Here is a 24,121-nt window from a genome sequence, read left to right as displayed (position 1 = left end):
GCCATTGTCTGTTACAATGTGTTTGGGATAGCCCTCTCTTCTGAATACCTCTTCACAGAAATACTCAACACTAGATGACTTTATGTCCTTCACAAAAGCCACTTCAGGCCATTTGGAAAAGTAATCCACCAAAAACAAGGCATATTTCCCTTTTAATTGCTGTTGAAAGTCCACATATGTTTATGGCCACTTTATGCCATGGCTTCTCTGGTAATTTGGTGGGTGAAATGGAGGATTCCTCTGATTTGTGAGACTTATCACTGCACATACATGCTTCACAATTCCGCACAAATCTTTCTATTTCCATGTCCATTCCCGTCCACTGAAATTCGACACAGGCCCTCCTTTTCATACCGACATGCCACAATGTCCTTCATGCAATAAACTTAACATCCTTGTTCTTAAACGCATGGGCACTATCAGTCTTCCATTCCTTCTTAGTATGCCATCCACTGAGGACAGTTCCAACAATGTCATTTTGTAGTCTCCATATTCCTTCATCTCACTTCTAGACTGATATGTACGTTAGGCAGATCCGACATCAATTGCCACAGTACCTCATCTTGCTCAATTGCCTGTTTCCATTCTTCTTCCGTTCCAGCCCCCTTACATGACTCATTCACACTCGCCACATCTTCATTGTCTTCATCCCCTTCTTTTTTGTTTAATTGAAATAGTAACCAAGATAAGCAATCAGCATGTTTGTTCCTATTGCCTGGTACATATACTAGTTTAAAATTATATTCCTGTAACCGGTATATCCATTTCTCAATCCTGCCTTTCCTGGTAACAAGCGCAAATCCTCTGCACTGCCGGCGTTGCCTGGAATGAGTTCTCACAAAAAGTTGCCATTGCGCAGACTTTGCTTACCGGGATGCTAGGTTATGTGTTTTGTATTTCCTGGTTTCACTGCCTATGTCCAATAACACACTAACATCTCTCGCAGATGTGCGTTATGACGTGGACACAAAAAGCTGATCACAGATGGGCAGGATTCTTCTCATGTCAGTTGTCAGGGCTGCACGTGAGTATACAAGATTGTTCAGGACAACTAACGGAATCACACCCAATGTCCTCCATACTGCTCCACACCATTACATGCACGCTTTCCTCCAATTCCTCTGACATAACTCTCCAAAGCTGAAACTCACACATCAAGGCAGACACTTTCCAACTGCCTCATGATCACTTATGAGGACCAGGGGTTGTTCGTAGACCAGCTCTTCCATGAACCCTTAGTGACTTAATGATGATAATCCGCAGGTCATGACTTCCTCTTAGGCATCAGGATCCCATCCTCGTCGCCATTTTTAGGACCCGGAATCCAATTTACTTAAGTCATGATACTTTTATTAGCCAAGAGCAAAAACCCCTGACATGTCGTTCCTTCTCAGCAACTGCCTGCTCTCTGCTCTTGAGATTCCACAGTCTAGAATCCAGAAGAGAAATCACCCAGTTGCTAAGATACAACACACATTTGTCAATGGTTTATGATCTGTCCTCAATTCAAATGTATTTCTTCATACATATGTTTTAAAATAATTGACACCCCACCAGGATGCTAAAGCCTCTTTTTCAACTATAGACAATGTAGGTTCCACCCCTTTAAGCATCCACGAGGCAAACGCTACCACCAGCTCCTGACTATTTCTTTTTGTATTAGCATTGCCCCCAAACCATATGCACTATCATCAACCACAATGATTACCTGATCTTGGGGATTGGATGGCTTTAATGCCACTGCATTCACAATTTCCTTTTTTATAAAGTTGAATGTCAACTGACATTCACCTGGCCACACAAATTTTACTCCGGCCTTCGTCAGATTTCTCAACACGTGAACTTTCTCTGCAAATTGTTAAACACTTTGAATAATATTCTGCAAGTCTGAGAAAAGAACACAACTGCTCTTTGTCAGATGTATTGGAGATAGTTCAATTGCTTCCAATAAGTTTCTCCTAGGTTTCACTCCTACCCCTGACAACATGTGTCCCAAATACTCAATTTATTTCACCCCAAACCTGCATTTTACAGCACTCCTGCATCTTGCAGTTTTTGCAGTACTTTGTTCAATACATCATCATGACCTGCCATATCTGCTCCCCAAACCAAAATGTCAGCTTGGAATGCTACTGATGCAGATGCTAATCCTAATGGCATTCGTTTAAATTGAAATGCACCTCGGGTGTGATAAAAGATGTGAGGTGTCTTGATTCAGGATGTAATAGAATCTGGTGATAGGCATTGGATAAGTCTACAGAAGAAAAATAATTTTCATTTTTTACACTGGATATTAGTTCATTTATATGTGCTAAGGGATATCGATCTACCCAATTGCTCTTATTGAGATCTCTCAAATCGATGCACATGCGCAATTTGCCATTAGATTTGCATGCCAAAATAATGGGACTGAGCCATTCTGGTGACTCTATAGGCTCAATAACTTTGGGTCCAAATAACCTGTCTAATACTTGTTCTAATTGTGCTATCAATGCAAACGGCACATTTCTTACCTTATATACTTTCTGTATGCTCCCTGTTCTCAAAATTATGCAATGTTCAAATTTCCTTAAACATCCCATATTGTTTGCAAACAATTTAGGAAATCTTGTGCTCCATTTATCCCTTTCACCTTCACTCGTTAATAATACCTGATTTGGGTGATTAAGATCCAAAATAATTCCTAATGCTTTTTGTTCTGTCCACCCCAGTAGAGCTCTCCCTTGCTTCACTACATATACACGTGATTCAGCACGCTTTTTTTTGTAACCAAGTTTGCAATTAAAATATCCAATTAAAAGTAGCTTAACTCCAAATTATCCTTCAGGTTCTATGCTAGGTATAGACAATTTATATTTCCCTACTTCACTCCCCATTTGTTCAATAATTGCGGTGTATGGTGAACATGAATCCGCCCAAACTGTTACCTCTTTGTCATTGACTTTCATTATGCCCTTCTGTGATTTCTCCTACTTCATCATCGCCATATACAGCCAAGACTTCAATCCTGTCTTCTTCATCTTTGTCATCATCAAAATATTACTCAACATGCTCTCTAACTACCTTCACTGATTGCTATCTTCCTTGTTGTCCCTCTGATTTACACATGTGTGAAAATACCCTACCTTTTTGCAATTAAAACATTTCACAGATACTGCAGGGCATCTCACAGCATTTGTGGTATGGTTGATACTTCCACACCTGTAACACATGTGTTTATCTTTACTTAATTGCACCTTACCAGTACTATTGAATTCTTTTTTTGATTTATTGACTACATTTACCTTGTTATGCCCATTGACGTTCTGGCCCTGGTCTATACTCAGCTCCTTCAAATACTTTGATAAATTCTATAAATGTCTTGCTATGTTTTTTTTTTTTGCAAAGGTGGGTCCTTTAATTCTAATTGTCTGTCCTGTATTTTGGCATTACTTAGCCTGTTAAGGATTTGATCTCTTATTATTTCTTCTTGCAATTCCTTGAATTTGCAGGAGCCAGCTAACGTTCTCAGTTCCGGTACGTAATGTTTTACAGTTTCACCAGGTAACTGGTTTCGGAGAAGAATTTATGCCTTTCCACTACTACACTAATCTTACTCCCATAATTGTCATCTAATGCCTTCATTGCTTCAGTATGTTCAGCTGCTATTACATTTTCTGACTCTGACTCCTCGTCTCCTTCACCTTCTATGTTATTAGATGTTGCTTCGGCAGTTTTAGGTAAAGTTTTAAAAACTTTTTGTCCCTCTACCCCCAAATTGTGCTTCAACAATGCTAATTTGCATGAAATTTCAAATGCTCCCCCTCCTATCACTTCCAAGTGAGTTTCAAAAGATTCACACCAATCTTCCCATACCATATTAGGAGTACTTGGATTCTGTAAACATTTAGGAGGGGCAATAAACATCCATTTTTAAATGAATGTCACCCCTGTCTGCATGTTCACTTTATGTTATAAAGACAAATGTTCCACAATGGTCACTCTAAATCATGTTTATAACAGTTACCTCAATGGCCACCTTGCCTTCTTGTCACCTCTGAGCAGGATTGATTTACTTGCTTAGATAACATTTTTTTTAATTTTGTTTGCATTTCCAATAAATATGTTTTCGTTTAAGTGTGCTGTTGCGGAGCACCTCCTTATTTTGCTTTACTCGTAGCTCATAAGTATTTCACTTCCTGTTTAGGTTGTTGCGGAGTGCATACTGAACTCCACTGTGTAGTACTACACGTCAGATCGTACGGTCCACGTCACCTCAAAAGAAGCCACCATAACTTAAACATTAACAATGGAGAATCGGTGCAGTCCGAACATCCAGGATGAGGCACCTGTGGGGTAAAGTTGCTCTGTGCATCGATTCCTGCCTCCGGTAAGTGATGCAGCAATATTTGAATGTAGACAATGTCACTACAGCACTCCTGTGCTATATTGTTACCGTGCGTTACTGAGGCTTGACTCTTGCCCAGGAAGAGTGATGTGCTCTAAAAAGTACAAAGCCAATTGTATACTATAACACTCCTTGTTCTGCTGCTCAAAATTTAATTTACTCGTATGCACTTTTACCTGCGGATGATACTGAGATGGTGCTGTGACAGGTAGGTTCCACTCATAGTATGGTGTAACACGTTGATTTTACAATAACACAACTCCAGTTTCTGCACCTTCATAAGCGTACTAGTCGATATCTGCTAGACAAACAGCCCGACGTATCATAAATTTTCCTTCACAGGGACCATGGGGTTGCTCTTCTTTATTCTTTCACGTTGTCCTCTTTAATTATATTCTTCAAGTGTAGGACAACAACCCATGCTAGTCCTCCTTGCTCAGGAACTGTCTGCTCTCTGTCCCAGGAATCCACAATCTGGAATCCTGTGAAGAGGCATTGGTTGCTAAGATATCCTTAGCATCAGGTTGCTTGGATACAACATGTATATTCTGCTTCTAAACCTTGCAAAAGCTCTATCGGCCTCATTGCTTTTTCCTGTTTCTGCGTTCATCATAACATACAATTATACTCCTTCTATTCACATGCTATAGGACAAACTTGCCAACCCCAACTTCCTTCATGGGCAGATCTCTGAAGCAGAGGGAGAAGTCAATACACCTTCCATCCTCCAACAAACTCTTATGACATAAAAGCATCCAACAGGACCTAACCCTGAGACCATCTCAATCCTCATGGAAGGCACCAGTGCCTTTGGGATGCGCTCTCAGATTCTGGTTCTGTTTCTATAAAACATTCTAGTTCAATCTAAGGACCTAAGAATGACTTGGACTCTTCTTCCAAATTACCATCTCCTTCTACTGTAGAGGATATTGTGGAAGAAATAAGAGCCTTAAAATCTTTTGTTGTGGAAACCAATGAATCCCTTCAACACATTGAGGAGAAATTGTCAACTTACGATCAATGTATCACAGCTGTCGAACAACAGATTTGTGATGTGGAGGACTCTATTCCTAATGTAACCCAGATGACAAAAGAAATTGAACAACTCAAAAAGGTTACTGAAGATTTGGAACAACAGGAACCAGAGGATTCATTTTTTGCTATATTGCGTCGTGGGTCCATTTTAGTTTGTGGCTTGTGCTCAGAGATAGCTTAGCTTAGGCTTTCGGCCTGTCCCCTTTTATCCAGTATTCATGCTCTGTATTTCTGTATTCAATTTTATTAATTTTATTATTGCTTATTTACTGGCATTGATTTAATTCCATTATCAACTGCCATTCTTCAAAAGCATCATTATCAGTGATATGGATGACATACTTTGCATCATGTTCTTTCCTCGGAATTACAAGAACAGAATGTGAGGCGCAGAGAATAATATTTTGTACTGCAGGCCCCAAGACTGCATAAACAGTCCAGCGCTTAGGTACATACCCACGTCGGGCTTCTGTGCATGAACATAATCATTTGCCCTATAAAAACATCTTGTAGGACAAAGGGCATTAGAGGGCATTAGACAGAATTTCCATCCATGCTGCATACTGATTTACGGATGACCTCAGGCTTTGGGTCTCCATTGATCCTGATCTGGAGACTGGCAGCCTGACCTTGTACCAAGGTAACATAGATGAGCTGTACTTCTCATGGACACTGTATGGGCAGATTTGGCTTACATTGTCATGCTGTCACGTAGGGGTTAGAGATTAGGCTTTTAGGTGAGAATTGTATATTCTTGTTATTACAAATTTGTTGGGGTTGTTTACATTTATATCTCTGATTTTCACAATCCTAATGTTGTTACTCCTCATTATCCTAAATATTGCAGTTCATGCATTTTATCATAGATTGCTGTTCTTTCAATAAATGTATTGAAAACTTTCTGCATCTTTTTGTGCCTATGTGTGTGTGTAAGAGACGTGTATGTGGAGAGAAAAGGGGAACACTTGTTTCCACCATGATTTCCCTGAGTGGTTTTCAGAGTTCATGCAAGGCTGCCACAAATCTCCCTTACCGGTTGTGTTTTGGTGAGATACTACTAGTGAGCTGAGAGGGTTGGGCTGACAGTTGCTGTCTCGTTACTTTGCGGGAGTCCCCATGATAGTAGTATTCCACAATATTCAGGGGGACCCAACATGATTTCCTTTCTGTAAAGGGTCTTCCCCTCAATTTCCCATTTACAAGATCAGAACCCTCTCAGAATCCAAAAAAACCCATACCATCTGCATCAGCATCTCACATGTGACCAAAGAGAATAATTATTTTCTTTTTGCAGTTTACCGACTTGATGCAAGTTCTCTCTGCAGCCAAACAAGTCGGATCCTTGAAATGGTCTGGTCACAAAGTATACTTTTTGCAGGATGTCTCCAATGCTACAGCTTTCAGACGGAAAAGGCTTTATTGGATTTCATCCACAAATAAAATCTTCAAATTTTGATACAGTCCAGTCCATTTGTGCTTTTACAAAGTTACGTACAAAGAGGACTCTTATACTTTTGAAAACTCGGCTCAGCTATAGAATTTCCTTCGTCAACATCAGCATGAGGACATGAAAACTGGTGCCACTGCTAAAACCTGACTGCTATTTATTCTGATTGTTTTTATGTCTAACCTCTGAGTTACTTCCTCATTTAACTTTCCTGTTGTGTATCTTTGTATTTCAGGGCCAAGATATAATATACTTTATGGGGCTCGGATGCACTAGCGCACCTGGCTGGTGGGCAGGTGTGAAGGAATCAAATCACCTATTGCCGCAGATTTTGTTTGGGTAGCCTGCCCATTTCTGTTGTGATGCCTGAGTCACAGGCTATACTGATTAGCTCTAGGTGGCCTGAACTGGACTTTAGTGGGACCCCCATGATATTGGTGAACCACATTTTGCTGTTACTGGCTATTTTCTTTACCACCTGACCTGGTTTGTGCCAGTGTTAACAGACTGCACTGAGAGGTGCATAAGGGGTTATTTTACTCATTCATCATTGCAAAATGAACAAGACACAACCCACACTACAATTTGAGTTGTGGAATAACCCTAGATCTCGTGATGAGGGCACAACTGCTCTGGAGACTGGTCAGGAAGTTTCAGGGCCAGAGTTGGGTGGAGAATTGCGCCAAATATTGACTGCCATGCAACTCAACAAGATTAACTACCAGACCTTTCCGGTGGACCGGATGTCGGAGTGCTTGGATAAACATGCAGAATGCTTGTACATGTTCGAGAGGTGCATTTCAGAGGCATGAGCAGGTTATTGCCTTGGCATCTCAGTATCAGATAGAGAACATACTCTTGTCCCTGCAGGCCAAGACGGAGGATTTAGAAGCTGAATCTCACATAAATAACCTTCATATAATATGACTTGCTGTATCCACCAACATAGGCAACATAGAGAGGTGTGTAGAACAATTGCTCAATAATCTTATGGGACACTCTCTGATAATTTTGTTTTGGAGCATGCCCACTGTTCCCTTGCATGGTGTCTGGTGCTGGGGTGCTGAGGGTGAAGTCTCGCTCAATTATTGCAAGACTGTTGAACTACAGGTACCGTTACATTGCACTCTGCTGGTACCGGGAACTTCCTGTGCTTAGCCATGAGGCCACTGAGCTACCTCTTTAACCATAGTTCATGTAGCAGGTCCAAGAGGTGCACAGGCAGTTCTTTCCAGCCAAAGCACAAGTTGCAAAAACTGAAATTGGACTATGCTATGCTCTACCCTGCGAGTATTAGTGGATGAGACAACCAAGATCACCAGTGACCCTAAACTGCTGCAGCAGTTTTTCAAGCAAAGTGCAGCTGCTGGAACTCAGTGGGGATTGCCACGCTCCAAGGAAGAAGAGACTGCGTGTGGGATCATGACCCCGCCTACCGTCATGGTTTCTGTGGCTCCCTTACCGCCACGAAAACCCTGGCGGTAGGCACTATCAGTGACAGGGAATCTCTTCCTTGTCACTGATAGAGGTCTTCCCCACACCCAGTTCAGATTCCCCCCACGCTCCTTCCTCTCCAATACCCCTACATTCACGCCCCATCTTCACACACGCACACCCGCATACACACACCCAGTCCCACATTCATCTACGCATGTATACATCCATTCACACACACATCTGCACACTCTTACATACATACACGCAGACACGCATTCACAGAACACAACGTACATGCACTCACACCTCCATATATGCACACACATTCAACATGGAACACTCACCCACATACATGCATGCACAAACATTCACCCCCACACACACACAACACCCCCCACCCCACTCCCCTGTCGGAGCACCCACTTACCTGTGTTTAGGGGCTCCTCCGGCAGGAGACGGAACTGGCTGTTGCTGCCACCAGCAGCGTCCACCAGCAGAACACTGCCAGGCCGTATTATGGGTAATACCGCCAGCATGGCCACAGCCAGTGGCCCCATGCCACTGGAATCAAGCTAGCCTGGCTGATGAAGGGTGATACCCTGAAACCGGTCCTAGGATACTTGTTTCTAGTCCAGGGAGGACCTGGCTTGGCAGTTCAGGCTGGACTGTTCCCATGGGGAACAGGGTCAAGACTGATTTGCATATGGCTGGGTCCAAACTGGAAAGGCATGGGTGGCAAAACAAACAATGGATTTAGGCCAAGATCTCTGTACTGGGGGTGAATGTTTGACATTGTTTAGCATTCCGTCCATCACTTGTTCTTTTTGCATTTGCTGCCCCAAGTGGAAAGGGTATCCCCAGACGTGGGTCCCTTGCTCCCCCATGTCACTGAAGTCAAGCTAGCCTGGCTGATGAAGGGTGATATCCTGAAACCGGTCCTAGGATACTTGTTTCCAGTCCAGGGAGGACCTGGCTTGTCAGTTCAGGCTGGACTGTTCCCATGGGGAACAGGATCAAGACTGATTTGCAAATGGCTGGGTCCAAACTAGAACGGCATGGGTGGCAAAAAAACGATGGATTTAGGCCCAGATCTCTGTACTGGGAGTGAGTGTTTGACATTGTTCAGCATTCCGTCCATCACTTGTTCTTTTTGGGTATGGCATCACCAGCAAGTGTCATGAGGCAGAGGTTTAAGTTTAAAAAGATGAGCAGGGGTATATAAAAGTCTGTTATAAAAGAAAAATATGGTTTGAGTGAGGCTAGCTGTAGGAGCAGTGGAACTACTTTACCTTTGAGTTTATCCCAGAGTTTATCCCTGAGTTTATCCTATACTGTGATTGGCAATACTATACATAATCTAATTCCCACATTGTCGCAATGTGTGTTTTGGCCCTAGCTGAACAAGACGTTCTCAAAAGTTTATATATAGATGCAGTTTTGGGGTGGATTCAGGTGACAAACAAATGAGGTGAGTAGCTTTGATGTAAAGCATCAGAATAGAAAAGCTGTTTATGAGCTTGTTGAATCAAAGAACACGATATTGGAGTAGCCTACGAGTTGTGAGACTGTATATTGATGAAAGATCAGAAAAAGAGATGAAGGCGCCTGAATGGTATAATTGAAAAATAAGTAAGATGCCTTTGTTCATCCAAGCCTTCCAAGGTCAGCGTGTTTTATCTCACTTAGCTATATTGAAATGCCATGAAGCATCAATGCAAGAGACACACCTTACAGCTGCAGACGTTGGGTAGGCAAAATCTTCTCTTCTCCCTCTAGTACAAATAAAAATTAGGTTGTTATATTATGCCATATATTTTTCAATCTCACCACACTCTCATAACTCCAAGATAAGGAATGTCACTGGGCTCTTCTACATTTACAATTGACAATATTGTTCTTTCCATCCTAAATATATATGGCCCTTCTCATCCAGACCCATATTTCTGACCGAACCTTTCACGCACCATTTCTGAACATGCTTCGGATAATATAATTCTACCAGGAGATTGTACTCAAATATTTGATCCCTTTTTGGACGGGCATTCCACCTCACACTTTGCTCCTCATGCCTCTCATAAAACAATTAAAAACTTGATTTCTCTGTCAGATTCTTGGACAATTTTCAACCCTGATTGCTTGGAATACTCCTTTTATTCTCCCACTCACCACTCTCAATCTAGAATAGATTACATATTTCTTAATAAAGATCTACTGCAGCAAATGGTTAATTCTGAAATTGGTTCTATACTGACATCAGATCTTTCACCAGTAATAACAGACTTGGATATCTTTGCAGGTGCACAGAAATGTCCATCTTGGAAATGAAAAAATGAATTGCCTCTTCTACTGTTTTGTATTGAGGAGTACTTTTAAATTAATGATACTAACCAATTACCAGTTCACACAGAGTTGGATGCCTTCAGGTCGGTATCAAGAAGGTTTATTATAGGCTATGTGCATTGCAAAAATATGTCTGCACAACAAAAGTCTGCTCACATCCTTGCAGGTATAAAATCCCTCAAGCATGATTACTATGCTCAGAAATATTGTAAAATACACCTTGAGGCCTTGGTTAAAGCCAAATTAGAATTTAAGAAATATACCACTGAGCAAGAATGTGGCATCCTTCTTAAAGTTAATGCCTGATATTATGGAGGTAACAATAGGGCTGTATCCCTCTTAGCTCAGTATTTAAAACATAGAAGAGAAAAGCAACCATAAAATCCATCACAGACAACACTTCTAGGATAAAGCTATTGCAACATGTTTTGCTTCTTATTATAAGGATTTATATACTCCAAAACATATTCCATTAGAAGAATCCCTCAATAAATATGTTTCCCACCTCAGACCTAGAATATTGCCAACAATTGATCTCTCGTCATTACACTAACTACTTAAGCTTGCAGGACTCATTACAGCATTACAATCACTCCCTATGGTTAAGGCACCAGGTCCAGATGACTTCACGTTCAAATTCTATATCAAATATGCCAAAATCCCCTTCCCCAAACTGTTCACATTACTTACCTACTTCATAATTTTAAACTCTGCTTCTGGATCTTTTACAGAAGCCATGATACGTTTAATTCCTAAAAAAGATCAGGACTTGACTAAATACAACAAACTACAGACAAATATCTTTAATTAACCCATACTGTAAAATCAAGGGCAATATCTGATCTAGTAGATGTACACCGGTCTGGATTTATTCCTAATAGGAATGTTGCAGATAATTCCTGTGCTTTCCTTAATACCATTAATAAGGCCTTTAACACTAAGATCCCTTTGGTGGTTTATCATTAGATGCAGAATAGGCCTTAACGTTAATTGGTGTTTCTTATCAAAAGCTTGGAATGGTAAGGCTTTGGCCCTAATTTTCAACACCTTATATCATTACTACATTCCTCACCATACTCTTAATTTATTACAAATAGTATTTGATCCCCTTTCTTTCCTCTTAATAGAGGTACTCACCAGGGATGCCCACTATTTACCCATACTTTCATTATGGCTTTTGAAGCCTTTCTTCATGAATTAAGGACTTTCAGAGGACTTTACTGGTTTTCAAATTAATGATGCACACACCAAATTTACACCGTATGCGAACGATATTGTTTTATTTATGTCACACCCAGATCATCCGCTTTCTGCCTTATTTCATGAACTTCATACATAGTCTGATGTTTCAGGCTATAAACTTAATGCCGCTAAAACTTAAGCTTTATCTCTTAACATGCACTGTTCCAGATCTGTTTTTGTTGATGCAGGCCTATCCTGGAGCTCTTTTAAAATTAAATGTTTAGGTATACGGCACATTGGTGCCTTCAAGGACACACTTAAGGCTAACTCCGATTTTTTTTCTGACACGCTCTGAACTTTGTCCCTGAAATGATCTCCATTGTACCTTGTGGTAGGGGATTTTGATATAATAAAAATTGTGCTTCTTCTCATTATTAACTTCTTGCTCATGATAAAAATTCTGTCCAAATTTCTATGGCAAGGTAAATCTTCTTGAATCTCTCTCTCAAAATTAAAACTTCCTAATTTCCTAGGTGGTGCAAATTTACCAGACTTTCTTAATTACCATAAGGCATTTGGTATCAATCAAATACAGCCCTACATGTCTACATCCAATAATGTACCTCAAAAGTTATGGCTCTATCTGGAATGTGGTCTTCTTTCACGCTTTTGTCATCAACATATGCTTTTTATGTCCCACCGCCCAAAACATTTGTTACCTAGAACTGTTTCTCATGCCTGTAGTATTTTGAAGCCACCACTTACCAACCAAATCCTCAACAGTCCTATATGGAACGACAATCTACTAAAGAAACAGGGTACGCTTGGATGAACAGAGGCATCATACTTATTTCTCAAGTATTTTTGTTCTTTAAACTGTTCCACGTCTAGAACTGTTCTGCCTCTGCAATGTCCTTGTCACTCTCTTGAGCATAGGTTTGCTTCCTCCCAGACATCCCAACAATAGAGGGATTAGGTGTGACTGGAAATGCCATCACTGGCAGGATGGGGGGGTGAGGTAGACACAGAATCACTTGCAACTGAATAGGCTGTGCCATTCATTACCTAAAAGGACATGTCACCACTGCATTGTTCATGCAGCTTGGAGACAGGGTAGGGGAAGCAGGGAACTTCACACACATCAAAGGTAATTGTCTAGAAAGGTTTCCTAGTTCCCAGATGTTTCATCCTGACATATATTTTGTGGTTGTAGAGTGAACATTTGAGTCTCTGATAGATGAAATTATGATATAGAAGGAACCTGTAAGAAATTGAGTTACTGGTTGATGGAGGTAAAAACCTTCTCAAGCAGCAACCACAATCCTTGTCAGGGTAAAGCACAAGAAAACCCCAAATTAACCTATGTTCAACCCACTGGTAGCTTGGCACAGAGCAGTCAGGCTTACCTAAAACACAACCTGTAAAGTATTATACAACACTTAAAACAGTATTACAGTAAAAACACAACATAAGAAAAATACACACCAATTTAGGAAGACAGAGTAAGTGTTAATGAATAAAAGAAGAGCGAATGACAACAATCCAATCAGTAGAACCAGAGATATGCAAGTTTAAAGTTTTAAGTGAAACTAGCACCAAAAAGCACAAAGTACCACCTGTGGATATCTAGTCACACTAGACCAGAACAAAGTCACAAGTTCAGACCGTATGTATTGGATGGGGCCCACCTACAGGGACCCAGCCAGGCCAGTTGTACGTGAAATCCTGCTTGTGAAGAGCTGCACAGTTCTCCATTGAGGATGCATCATCCAGCTGAGGCAATACAAGGTCTGGGTTGGAGATGTATCACTCTGTGTCAGTTCTGAGGAGCTGTGAAGCTGTGGTGTGAGGTCCTGCTTTGTAGTCAAGGAAGCTGTTGATGAGGAGGCTCGTTCTACGAAGTCCTGTGTTGAGGATATGCTGTGCACTGGTGGGTTCCAAAGAAGCTACAGGGCTTACAATGTGGAATCATCGGTAGCTGTTGAAACTGACATCAATGAAAGGCATGAGATGTGAGGGCCTATGTCGATGATGCATCGCACAGTGGTGCCTCTGAGGAGACTGCAGACTATGAGGCTGATGCAGTCTTTGCACCAGGAAAGTCCACTCAGTAGAAGAGATGCATCGGTTCTGGTTGGGGTTGCACCAGGCAGTAGAGGAGATGTGTCAGTTCTGCTAGAATCACAAAGCACATTCACTCCCACTTCTATTGGTCCAGGACTGGTGTGGCACTACTTGGCAGGGTAGGACTCACAGATGGCGAGTTCAGGTGCTAAGTTCCAGGTTGTTGGAAGACTGTTATATCCATGTTCAGGAGGGCAGCCAACTTGCCCTTTGAGTCACTCTGGGGTCCTGGGGTTAGAGTTGCAGGTCCAGTTCTTCTCACCCAGGCACGGGGGTAGCAGGGCAGCACGTCAGCAGGGCAGGGCAGGGCAGCAGTCATTCAGAACAGCAGACCAGCCAAGTGGTAGTCTTTTAAGCAACAAAGCAGTCCTTTTGGCAGTCCTTTGAGCAACATAGCAGTTGTTCTTCCTTGCACAGTCCACATGCCCAGAAGTGTACTGAAGATTTGGAGGTCCAAGGTCCAATATTTATATCTGGTGCAAACTTTTAAGTGGAGGAAGCTTATAAAGGTTTCCACGCCCCTAAGGTGTCAGGCATCCTCTTCTTCCCTGTCCTTTCACAGGTTTTCCTGGGTCACAATAGGCCAGTGGATAAGTTCTCATTCAAAGGCTGGCCAGGATTGTGGTTGTACTGTCTGCATCCATTCAGGTAATGTTTGCAACTCCTCTTTAGGGGTTGCAGGCTCCAAATGGTTAGGACAAGAAAATGCCAACGTCCCATTTTCAGATTAGCGATTACAAATCTGACTTTACCATTAAAGAGGGCTTTCAATTACAGCTCTCTAGACACCAAACATGACATTTCTACCTGGCCAAAAACAAAAGGTGTAACTTTTTCAATGTAATTAGGTAACCCATATGGTAGAGGCTGATCTAGCAATAAAAAACAAATCTAGGATTTCTTTCCCTACCAGAACATGTAAACCATAACATCACACGTCCAACTTGTTAAATATACTTCTCCCTACTCTATGGACTTAAACTAAAAATGATATCTATAAAAAAGGGTGTTTTAGGCCTGTCAATGAATTTATTTGCCAGGCAAAACTGGCAGTTTAATACTGCCAACAGGCAGCAATGGCAGACCTGATATATGGTATACAGGGCTGCTTGAGTGTGTGAGATAAAATGTGATGCAGTCCTACTAGTAGCATTTAATTTACAGGCCCTGGGTTCATGCAGTATCACTTTAGTAGGGTCTTCTAAGTATATTAAATATGCCAGTTGAGTGTAAGCCAGTTTTCACATATTTTAAGGAGAGAGAACAAGCACTTTAACACTGGTTATCAATGGTAAAGTCCTGCGAGTCGTAAGGCCAACAAAAATTAAGTTCAGAAAATAGGAGGGGTGAAGGCAAAAAGTTTGGAAGTGATTCTGCAGAGAGGACCAAGTCCACCAGTCTGTCTTTTTCCCCTTAGTGGTTTACAAGCCCCTAAAGTTAGTAGCCACTCATCTGTGGTTGAAACTAGTAAAACTGACTGTGTACCTGAGCATGTTGCTATCTCAGTACCAGACAGTACTAGAGCATCACCCTCAAATGGCATTAACAGATTTGCATAACCTGGTGTTATTTATCAATCAGAACAGGCCAATAACCATTCTCTCTCAGAAGATGCAGCTTCTTGGTTTCATAATAGATTCAGTGAGGGTATCTTTATTTTTTCCAAAATTCCAAAGAAGCGAAATTCAGACAATGGTAAGGATAGATAGATTCTCCATTTGCAGGCTAGCCAGGATTTTAGCTGTACTGACTGCATCCATTCAGATAATTTTTGCAACTCCTCTTCAGTGGCTGAAGGCTTTTCATTTGCAAAGGGAGCTCCCTTACTCAACATTAGATTCCGTCTCTCTAGATGCATGAGAACCTTTTCCATATGGAAGCATGTAATTCAAGATCTAGTAATAGCCAGTCTACAGATACCATGTTTGAATCACATTCCAGCACATGTCGTGAGGTTGTTTGTCAAAAGAGGGTCATCAGATGAAAGCCAGGATAATATAAACCCCTTGGACCTGATCTCTGGTTCCTTGTTCAAGGTAGATCAGATCACTGTCTTCTCCCATGGATAGAGACTGTCAGTACAGTCAGGTATATCAACAAGCTTGGGGAGCTTGGTCAAAATGTCTGGCAAATCTTGCTTGTAACTTTTGGCACTTTTGTCACTTTTGTCCAAACAGCATATTCCAAAGCATATTCCAAAATTGACAGATGGTCGAGATTCCTTTAAAACAAAATCAATCTTTTGAATCAGGGAAACTGTGGTCAGTTCCAGTTGTAGTTTCTTTAGGGTCCATTTCAAATTTATGTGTTTTCCTCCCCTAACAGTCAGAAAGGTTTAATCAGTTGGAGGCTGGATCTGGAAAAAGAGGCATTGATTACTTTTTTCAGTCATACAGGTCCATTCTGGATATGCTTTCCCTTCTTTTTCAGTATTAGTCAGAACTCAGCTTTATGTCAGGAGAGGGAAGGTATTTTTAGTTCTGGTAACCCCATTCTGGCAGTTTGGTACCTCGTGTTCTGCATCTTCCTCTGAATCCAATGAGACTCCAGCTCACTTTAGGATTACAGGGCCGTCTTCAATTGATGGCTCGGAGAATGTCAGGGAATATTGGAATGTTCTAGGCTATTTTCAAGAGGCACTGCCAGTCATTAGGGACACCTGAGTTTCATGTATTTAGATGAACTACATGTATGCCTGATCAACCTGTATAGGTTGGTGCTTGGAACACCACATTTATCCCATTTGTGCCACTCCCATAGTAGTGGTAATCTTTCTATTTTTGTCCACCTCAATGTGCCATGTTTTGGTGAAGGGTGAGACATTAGGAAAGCATTTTTTGGATCATAGAGCTTTTCAGTCTATTCACAGTAAGGTTCCTCCTAAACCTAGATATTCAATACTATGGCACTGTTGTTTTGTAAATAGTTTGTTTTGCCACCTGCGGATGATCTCAGCCCACTCTGGCTGAATTAATATTCATACAGTGGGATGGTGTTTAGGTGGTAAGGTTGTATGCTGCTTATTACGCCTGTTCTCTGTTGTGCTGAAATTACATTATTTTGCCCACACCATGATGAATCTGCAGTTTTTATTATATCCTATGAGAATAATTGCTATACAAACCCTCAAATTTGGGGCTGAGCCAGATGACTTTCCAATATAAATAGGGCTAGTGCTCATTTGGGACTTAGAATAATCTTCTTTTTGCCTTTATTTCTGTACTGCCTCATTGCTGATTTGCCTTCACGTCAATGGGGGTCATTTTGACCCTGGAGGTACGTGACCGCCAGGGCTAAAACGACGGAAGCACCGCCAACAGCCTGGGGTGCTTCCAAGCGTATTATGACCGCGGCGGAGGGGCCGCGATCGCACCGCTGGGGCCGACGGTATTCCGCCACTTTTTCCCCGGCGGTGTCAATCCGCCTGGGCAGCGCTGCTTGCAGCGCTGCCCAGGGGATTACGAGTCCCCGACCGCCAGCCTTTTTCTGGCAGTTTGCACCGCCAGGAAAAGGCTGGCGGAACGGGGAGTTGTGGGGCCCCTGGTGGCATGGGCAGTGCAGGGGCCCACTGACAGGGCCCCATGCAGCTTTTCACTGTCTACTATGCAGACAGTGAAAAGTGCGACGGGTGCAACTGCACCCGTCTCACAGAGCCGGCTCCTATGTTGCGGCCGTGATCCCCGCTGGGCCGGCGGGCGGAAACCAGGTTTCGGCCCGCCGGCCCAGCGGGGATCTCCAAATGGCCGTGGCGGGGGTGCGGCTGCATGGCAGTCAGCCGCCTGCCAAGGTCGTAATGACCCCCAATGACTTTATGCACTTACAATTTTGTTTGCACTTTTGTAGTAACATTTTCTGAATTTTCTAATTCTGTCCTTGAACTCACTTACTGAGTCAGTCTTTACTTAATTGACTGTACTATTGATGTGCTGTTTTGTACCTTACCCTGGGACATATTTCCTCATGAAATTGAGATTTAACACCATCACTAAATCAACCCACCAATGGGAGTACTGGTAACGTGATCTTAAGGGTGTAAGCTTTTAGGGTTTCCCTGTAACCATGGTAACACCTCCCACACTATCATGCTACAAGGTTTAGGCTCCATTAAGAAGGCTGAGGAAAAGATTATCCCTCCTAACCTGTCCTGTTTTCTTCTTCAGTTTCATCGTGCAGTTGCTGGACTGCTCTAAATCCTTCTAAGACCAGGCTGAAGGTGATTTCTTCTTTTTAAAGGGAGTTAAGACTTTTACCTGCCTCATTGCATAATCAAGTAATCAGACTGCTTTCCTTAAGAGGCTTCATTGTAAGAACTTCTAAGCCTATTTGTAGGGAATCCTGTATATGCAGTGGTGTAATGGATGATATCTGAAGGGGTGAAATAAGGGGTCAAAATACTAGACTATTATGTCTGAATGTTTACCTATTTGCTTTTTTGGTACCCATGTTGGGTGAGTGGTGTGTTTCTTTATGAAGATGCTATGTCATAATCTTCACCTCTGTGTCTATAATAGCATCTAAATCTTGGCAAAATAATGTTGGGAGATTCAACATTGTTCAATCCAGCACTCTTGTCTATTGTATCCAAAACAAACATCCATGGCTTTTTTTTCAAACCTTCAACAAAGAGGAATGGTTTGAAATAAATATGAGTGACTGTTTTCATTGCTAGAGTACATGCTAACATATTGTTGATGTATGTGAACTTCAGAAATGAACTTCAGATATGAGCACGATATATTGGAGTTCTATACAGAATGAGCAGAAGTGGACAATGATTGTCTACAGTGAGAGTGTGGGGGATCTATGCAAAAATAGAATTAGATAGAGCATAATAGTGTAGGCTCCACGAAGGACAATGCTGAACATCATCATTAATTGACACGTCAGTCGGTAATTAAACCATGCATGTACAAGTAAAACTACAGGTCACTCGATTTCTGAATTTGAACATAAATCATTAAATGTACATTGAAAAAAAACCCTGGTCATCAACAAAGGAAAATATTAAATCTGTACTAATCTGGAAAAGCAGAGAAAATATTGCACAGAATAAATCCTGTAATAATTAAGGCACTCAATTTGATGAACAAATTACCTTTATGTAGATTCACCATGAGACATATTAGCATGAATCTCATAAGACAAATTGGTGATTTAATAGACAAACACAACACAAGACAAGGTAAAAATTGAACAAATTAGCAAGAGACCCCAGAGCTCAGAGGCGACAAAATAGTCAGTATTCTCAAGAAAAGTATCAGAAGTGGGAATAAAAAATAAATATGGGTATTCCAATATTTACTGACTTTTTCTGAAGTTATCCTGCAGGTGACTGTGGCATTTATAAAATTAGTGGCCTAACATTCTCAATTTACAAATCCATTCTCAGGCTTATACATCAGGTAACATTGTTCAGCCACTTGGTACAGGTGCTTTTTAAATATTTTTATTTCTTTCATAGTCAACGTTGCCATCACCTAATGCTAACACACATCACCAACAAATATGAGATTAGAAAATTAAAATCTCCAAACAAACTTGAAAAGCAGGAACATTTAGGATATCTTTTTGGACTTATTTTTCTTATCTGTATGAAAAGTAAATTTCTCTAAAACAATTTTCCCTAAAACAATTCAATGGAAATACGTGAAAAATATGAGTTCAGGCAGTAGGATAACAAATGAAAACATTAGGTAGAGCAAGAATGTGAACCATATAATAATTAAAGAAATAATTCATGAAATGGCCAAATGAGTATTTTGCCAGCAGGAAAGTGGATTTCTCCAAGGTAGAAAAAATAGCTTCAAAGAAGTATTTTTCTTTAGGTCAGGCACTGAGGGCGTTATTACGATTTTGGCGGTCGGAATGACCTAACTTCCAAAGCCGTGGGGAAGAGGCTGTCGTTATACCAGCGCCCCCTCCCCGTCATATTATGATGTTTCCTCCGTGCTGACCGGTGGAAACATTGCATTACAACATTTCTGCCAGTCAGACTGGCAATAGCAGTGCCATGGCATTGGCCTCGGCTCCCTTCATGCACAAAAGCAGCCTCAGAAATTGCACTGTCTGAAGAGCTGACAGTGTGCATTTCGAGGGTGCTGGCAGCGGGGGGCCTGCACGGCCTCGGCCTAGGCAGTGCAGGGGGTCACATGTGTCCTCCAGCATTGGCTTTCCACCAATCTTTTCATGGAAGGGACCCCGCAATGAAAAGGCTGGCAGAAAGAGGACTCATGATAAGCATGGTGACTCTGAACTCAGTGCTGCTGTGGCTCACCACGACTCCGACTACCGCTGGTATCCAACTGCCAGGGTTGTAATCTGGTGGTGGGACCCCCAGGAGTGCTGCTGTCCAACTGTCACCTTGGGTGTGGCGGTCGTTGGACCGCCAAACTCATAATGAGGCCCAAATTGTTTTATGATGCCATTTCTTGTGCAATGGTTTCTTTTTTGACTTTCAAGATAAGTATGATAATACAGATACAAGCAGTATTCGTTCCAGGTGCAAGAAAGTCTTTATACATCAGACCTACTCTTCCAGGCCTCTGTCCTGTTAAAAGACCATCTTTCTCACAAGAACTAATTAATTCCATGCTGCAGTAGTTTACATATACTTGTATCTGGATGTACATTCACCAGTATTAATGAGTATAACTAATGAAGATAGATTATGTTGAAATTGTGTGAGTAATTGTCTCACGTTTCTTTAGATTAAGCACACTCTTACAACAATGTTTTTCAAGTCTTCTCAGGTATCAGTTCGACTTGCAGGCCAACACACAGATATATTTGTTGTGGATCTCCAATTCAGTGTCTGGAGAAGACACTCCCATGATCTGTAGGAGCCTGTAGTATGAAAGAGACAGAAAAAAGATGAAGTGTAGAGCATATCTCAGTTAGTACCTATATCAAAGTGAATAACCATGTATATCTCCAGTCTCTGCTCTTTTTTTTCATCTCCATTTCTATCTAGGTATCCATATAAACACAACACAACCTAACTATAACTACCTTGGACATCTCATGCCTCAGTTCTGTTGGAGCATAACAACCATTGGCAATGCCAATCAGTCTCTTACCTTTCCACACAAGTGATACTGCTTGGCATTACGAATATTTGTTTATTGGAATCTTCAATATTTGTTGAGATCTAAGTTACATCCCCCACATTTATGATGAAGTTATTCTAGTGGCCAATAGGTTGCAATACAAATGTTGTTGTTTAAATGTGGCTGTGTTTTCACAGGTGAAATGCTGCATATGGAGCAGGAAGAATGAAGAATTTAATAATGGTGAAACCAAAAAGCTCCTCTGTATAACTCTAACACAGCAAGCGAGGAAAGCCAGAAATAATAGCAATGAAAGTGAGACTGACACACAAATCATCCAGTCTTGAGCAAGGATAGTGTAGGAAAGTACCCTCTTTCTTGGCATGGTTACCCCCATTTTCTGCCTGTTGTCAGTATGTTTGACTGTGACACTGGGCTCCTGCTAACCAGGACCCCAGTAGTTTTTGCTCTCTCCTCTGAAATGTACCTTTTTCTTCCCACAATTGTCATACTGGTCCCCCACATGTAAGTCCCTTGTATATGGTACCTAGGTACCCAAAACATTGGGTTTCCAGGGATCCCTCTGGGCTGCAGCAGTTATTCTGCCACCCATCGGGAGCCCAAGCAAAGGGTTCTGCAGGCATGACATTGCAGCCTGCGTCATATGGGTGCATGCACCCGTTTACTACACCAAGGGCCAGATGTATGAAACTTTTTTGCACTCGCAAACGGTGCGAATCGCAAAAATCGGCCGTTTGCGAGTGCAAAAAAGTGGTCTGTGATGCATGAAAGGCATTCGCAGACCAAAAATAAGAAATCGCCAAAATTTTGATTTTCTGAGTTGCAACCTGGTTTTGCGAGTCGCATTTTGCGATTTGGTATTTTCAGTAGGAAATTGCGAGGCGCAAATTGCGAGTCGCTAAATCCAAGACGCAAAGAGACGCATCAAAAAATCGCAAATTGCAATTTTTCGCAGAATGGCATTTTGCACATGCAAAATACCACTAAGTGAAACCAGGTGGTAACCAGGTACAACCCATATAAAGAGGCCCAGAATGCCTCAGACTCTTTTCAACAATGGCTGCACTCTACGTCATGGCGAGGATTATGAGGATCTTAGCAGGTTTGAGGAGAGGGAGGAGGAGACAGGAGCACATTTTCAGAGTGCGCATTACACTTTTTAAGCTGACAGAGGAGGAAATATATGAGAGGTATAGGTTGAACGCAGCCATGATACTTGATCTGATAGCTGAGCTACAACCCATACTGCAGCGCAGAACACTAAGGACTCACAGCATACCCACCCATGTGCAGGTATTATGCTCCCTCCACCTACTTGCCTCAGGGAGCTATCAAGGGGTCATATCAGCAGCTGGAGGGGTCTCACAGAGTACCCTCTCGAGATTTTTCGATGCATTTATCTACACCATGCTGAGCAAACTACACCAGTACATCAGATTCCCCCACACCCCACAGGGAATACAGCAGACTAAAATTGAACTTTATCAGATAGCACAGTTCCCCCACGCCCTAGGTGCCATAGATGGGACACATGTGGCAATATGTCCACCATCCGCCACAGAGTATGTGTACCGCAACAGAAAATACCAACATTCAATGAATATACAGGTGATATGCAATGCCTTCTACATCATTACTGATGTCTTGGCCAGGTACCCAGGGAGCACACATGATTCATACATCTTTTGCCACAGCAGGATTCACACATGACTGCTAGCTGGGGAGTATGGTGAAGGATACCTACTAGGTATTGTCCCTCTGTACACTGGCGCATTGATGGCGTGCTGATGTCAGACGGCTCAGTTAGTCAATATACCCTCTGTCCCTTCCAGGAGACAGTGCTTACGCAGTGCGCACCTACATGATGACGCCCTACCTCAATCCTGCCACACCAGCTGAACGGAGATACAATGCAGCACACAGGGCAACCCGCAATGTGGTCGAGCGCACATTTGGGCTGCTAAAGAGTCGCTTCCGGTGCCTCCACAAAAGTAAATGAGCAATACAGTACAGTCCAGAGACCACATGTAGAATAGTGGCTACTCGTGCTATCTTGCACAATATAGCTACTACAGGGGCATACCTGTAGAAATATGTGATACTGAATCTAATGAGGATGATGATCCCATACCACCCCTACATCCAGCACACAGGACCAGTGCAGCAGAGGGAAGGCAAAGGCGTGCTGACATCACACACAACCATTTCAGACGTGAGTATAAATGACACAAATCCTCTGACAACTGTACCTGTAGTGAAATAAATTTATTACCTTAAGTCAGGTAGTATTCGTGTGAGTAATAACAAAAAAGGTTATGTGAGAAACTCAAGAAAATGAAGGACCTGAGTAACGCATTATTACACTGGCACCTCAATTGTCACCCTCAGTGGCAGTGCTGTGCCTGGCACTGCGCCGTCTGGTGTCCGATGCTGGTACAGCTACACTGCTGAGGCTGGAACTGTCCTCAGTGTCCCCCAGTGCAACCTCACTCGGAGTGGCTGACGTTGGCCCATAATGTGTTCGATCACATTGGTGATCTGCACAAGTCCATTCACAACATCCCTGCTGCTGTGTGCTGCCTCCACTTGCGCAGCCACTGCACGACGGGCAATCAGTTCTCTTGAATTTGCCACCCTGTTAGACGAACGACAGAAGCTGCCAAAACATGTTCCGAAATCTGCGCTCCTGTCTGCGCTGGCTCACCCTCTCATGGCGCAGCTCCTGGCAGAGTTCACAGGCAGCACTTGTGAGGTCCCTGGTGTCCTGTGATGCCTGCACCTGTCCCTCACGCAGCTGTACAATGTTGTTATTGAGGGAGTCAAGTTGGCGATGCAGGCCCACCATGTTGTGGTTATGTTTGCGCAAGTTCTTTTCTAATCCGAGGATCCTCTTATTTTGTAGGCGCTGCTGCTGCAACATAGCAGCTTCCAGCCCACCAAAGAAGGAGGGACCCTCACCTGCCTCATGCTGCTGTGCCCCGGAATCTGTCGCCATCCTGCGTGGTGCTGTGGTCTGATGACACCTGACCTCCTGCATCTGGCTGCGCCTGCCTGTTGCTGATGGGGTAATTGGCCCTTACTGCTGCTCATCTGAGTCGTTGC

At 42.4% G+C, this 24,121-nt stretch overlaps 1 protein-coding gene across 2 annotated transcripts in view; it reads right to left on the bottom strand.

The window, feature by feature from the left end:
* Positions 1-19,030: 19,030 nt before the first annotated feature.
* LOC138246453 (putative methyltransferase DDB_G0268948) overlaps positions 19,031-24,121 on the bottom strand; it is a 162,733-nt gene continuing 157,642 nt past the window's right edge. For both annotated transcript variants that reach the window (XM_069201069.1, XM_069201070.1), the window contains exon 8: positions 19,031-20,795. In XM_069201069.1, the coding sequence (XP_069057170.1) occupies positions 20,705-20,795 (91 nt within the window). In that variant the 3' untranslated portion in view covers positions 19,031-20,704. The remainder of the gene's footprint in view (positions 20,796-24,121) is intronic.

The sequence above is a fragment of the Pleurodeles waltl genome, chromosome 7, assembly GCF_031143425.1.
Source record: "Pleurodeles waltl isolate 20211129_DDA chromosome 7, aPleWal1.hap1.20221129, whole genome shotgun sequence".
Lineage (NCBI taxonomy): Eukaryota > Metazoa > Chordata > Amphibia > Caudata > Salamandridae > Pleurodeles > Pleurodeles waltl.
This window is presented reverse-complemented; position numbering and strand designations above follow the sequence as displayed.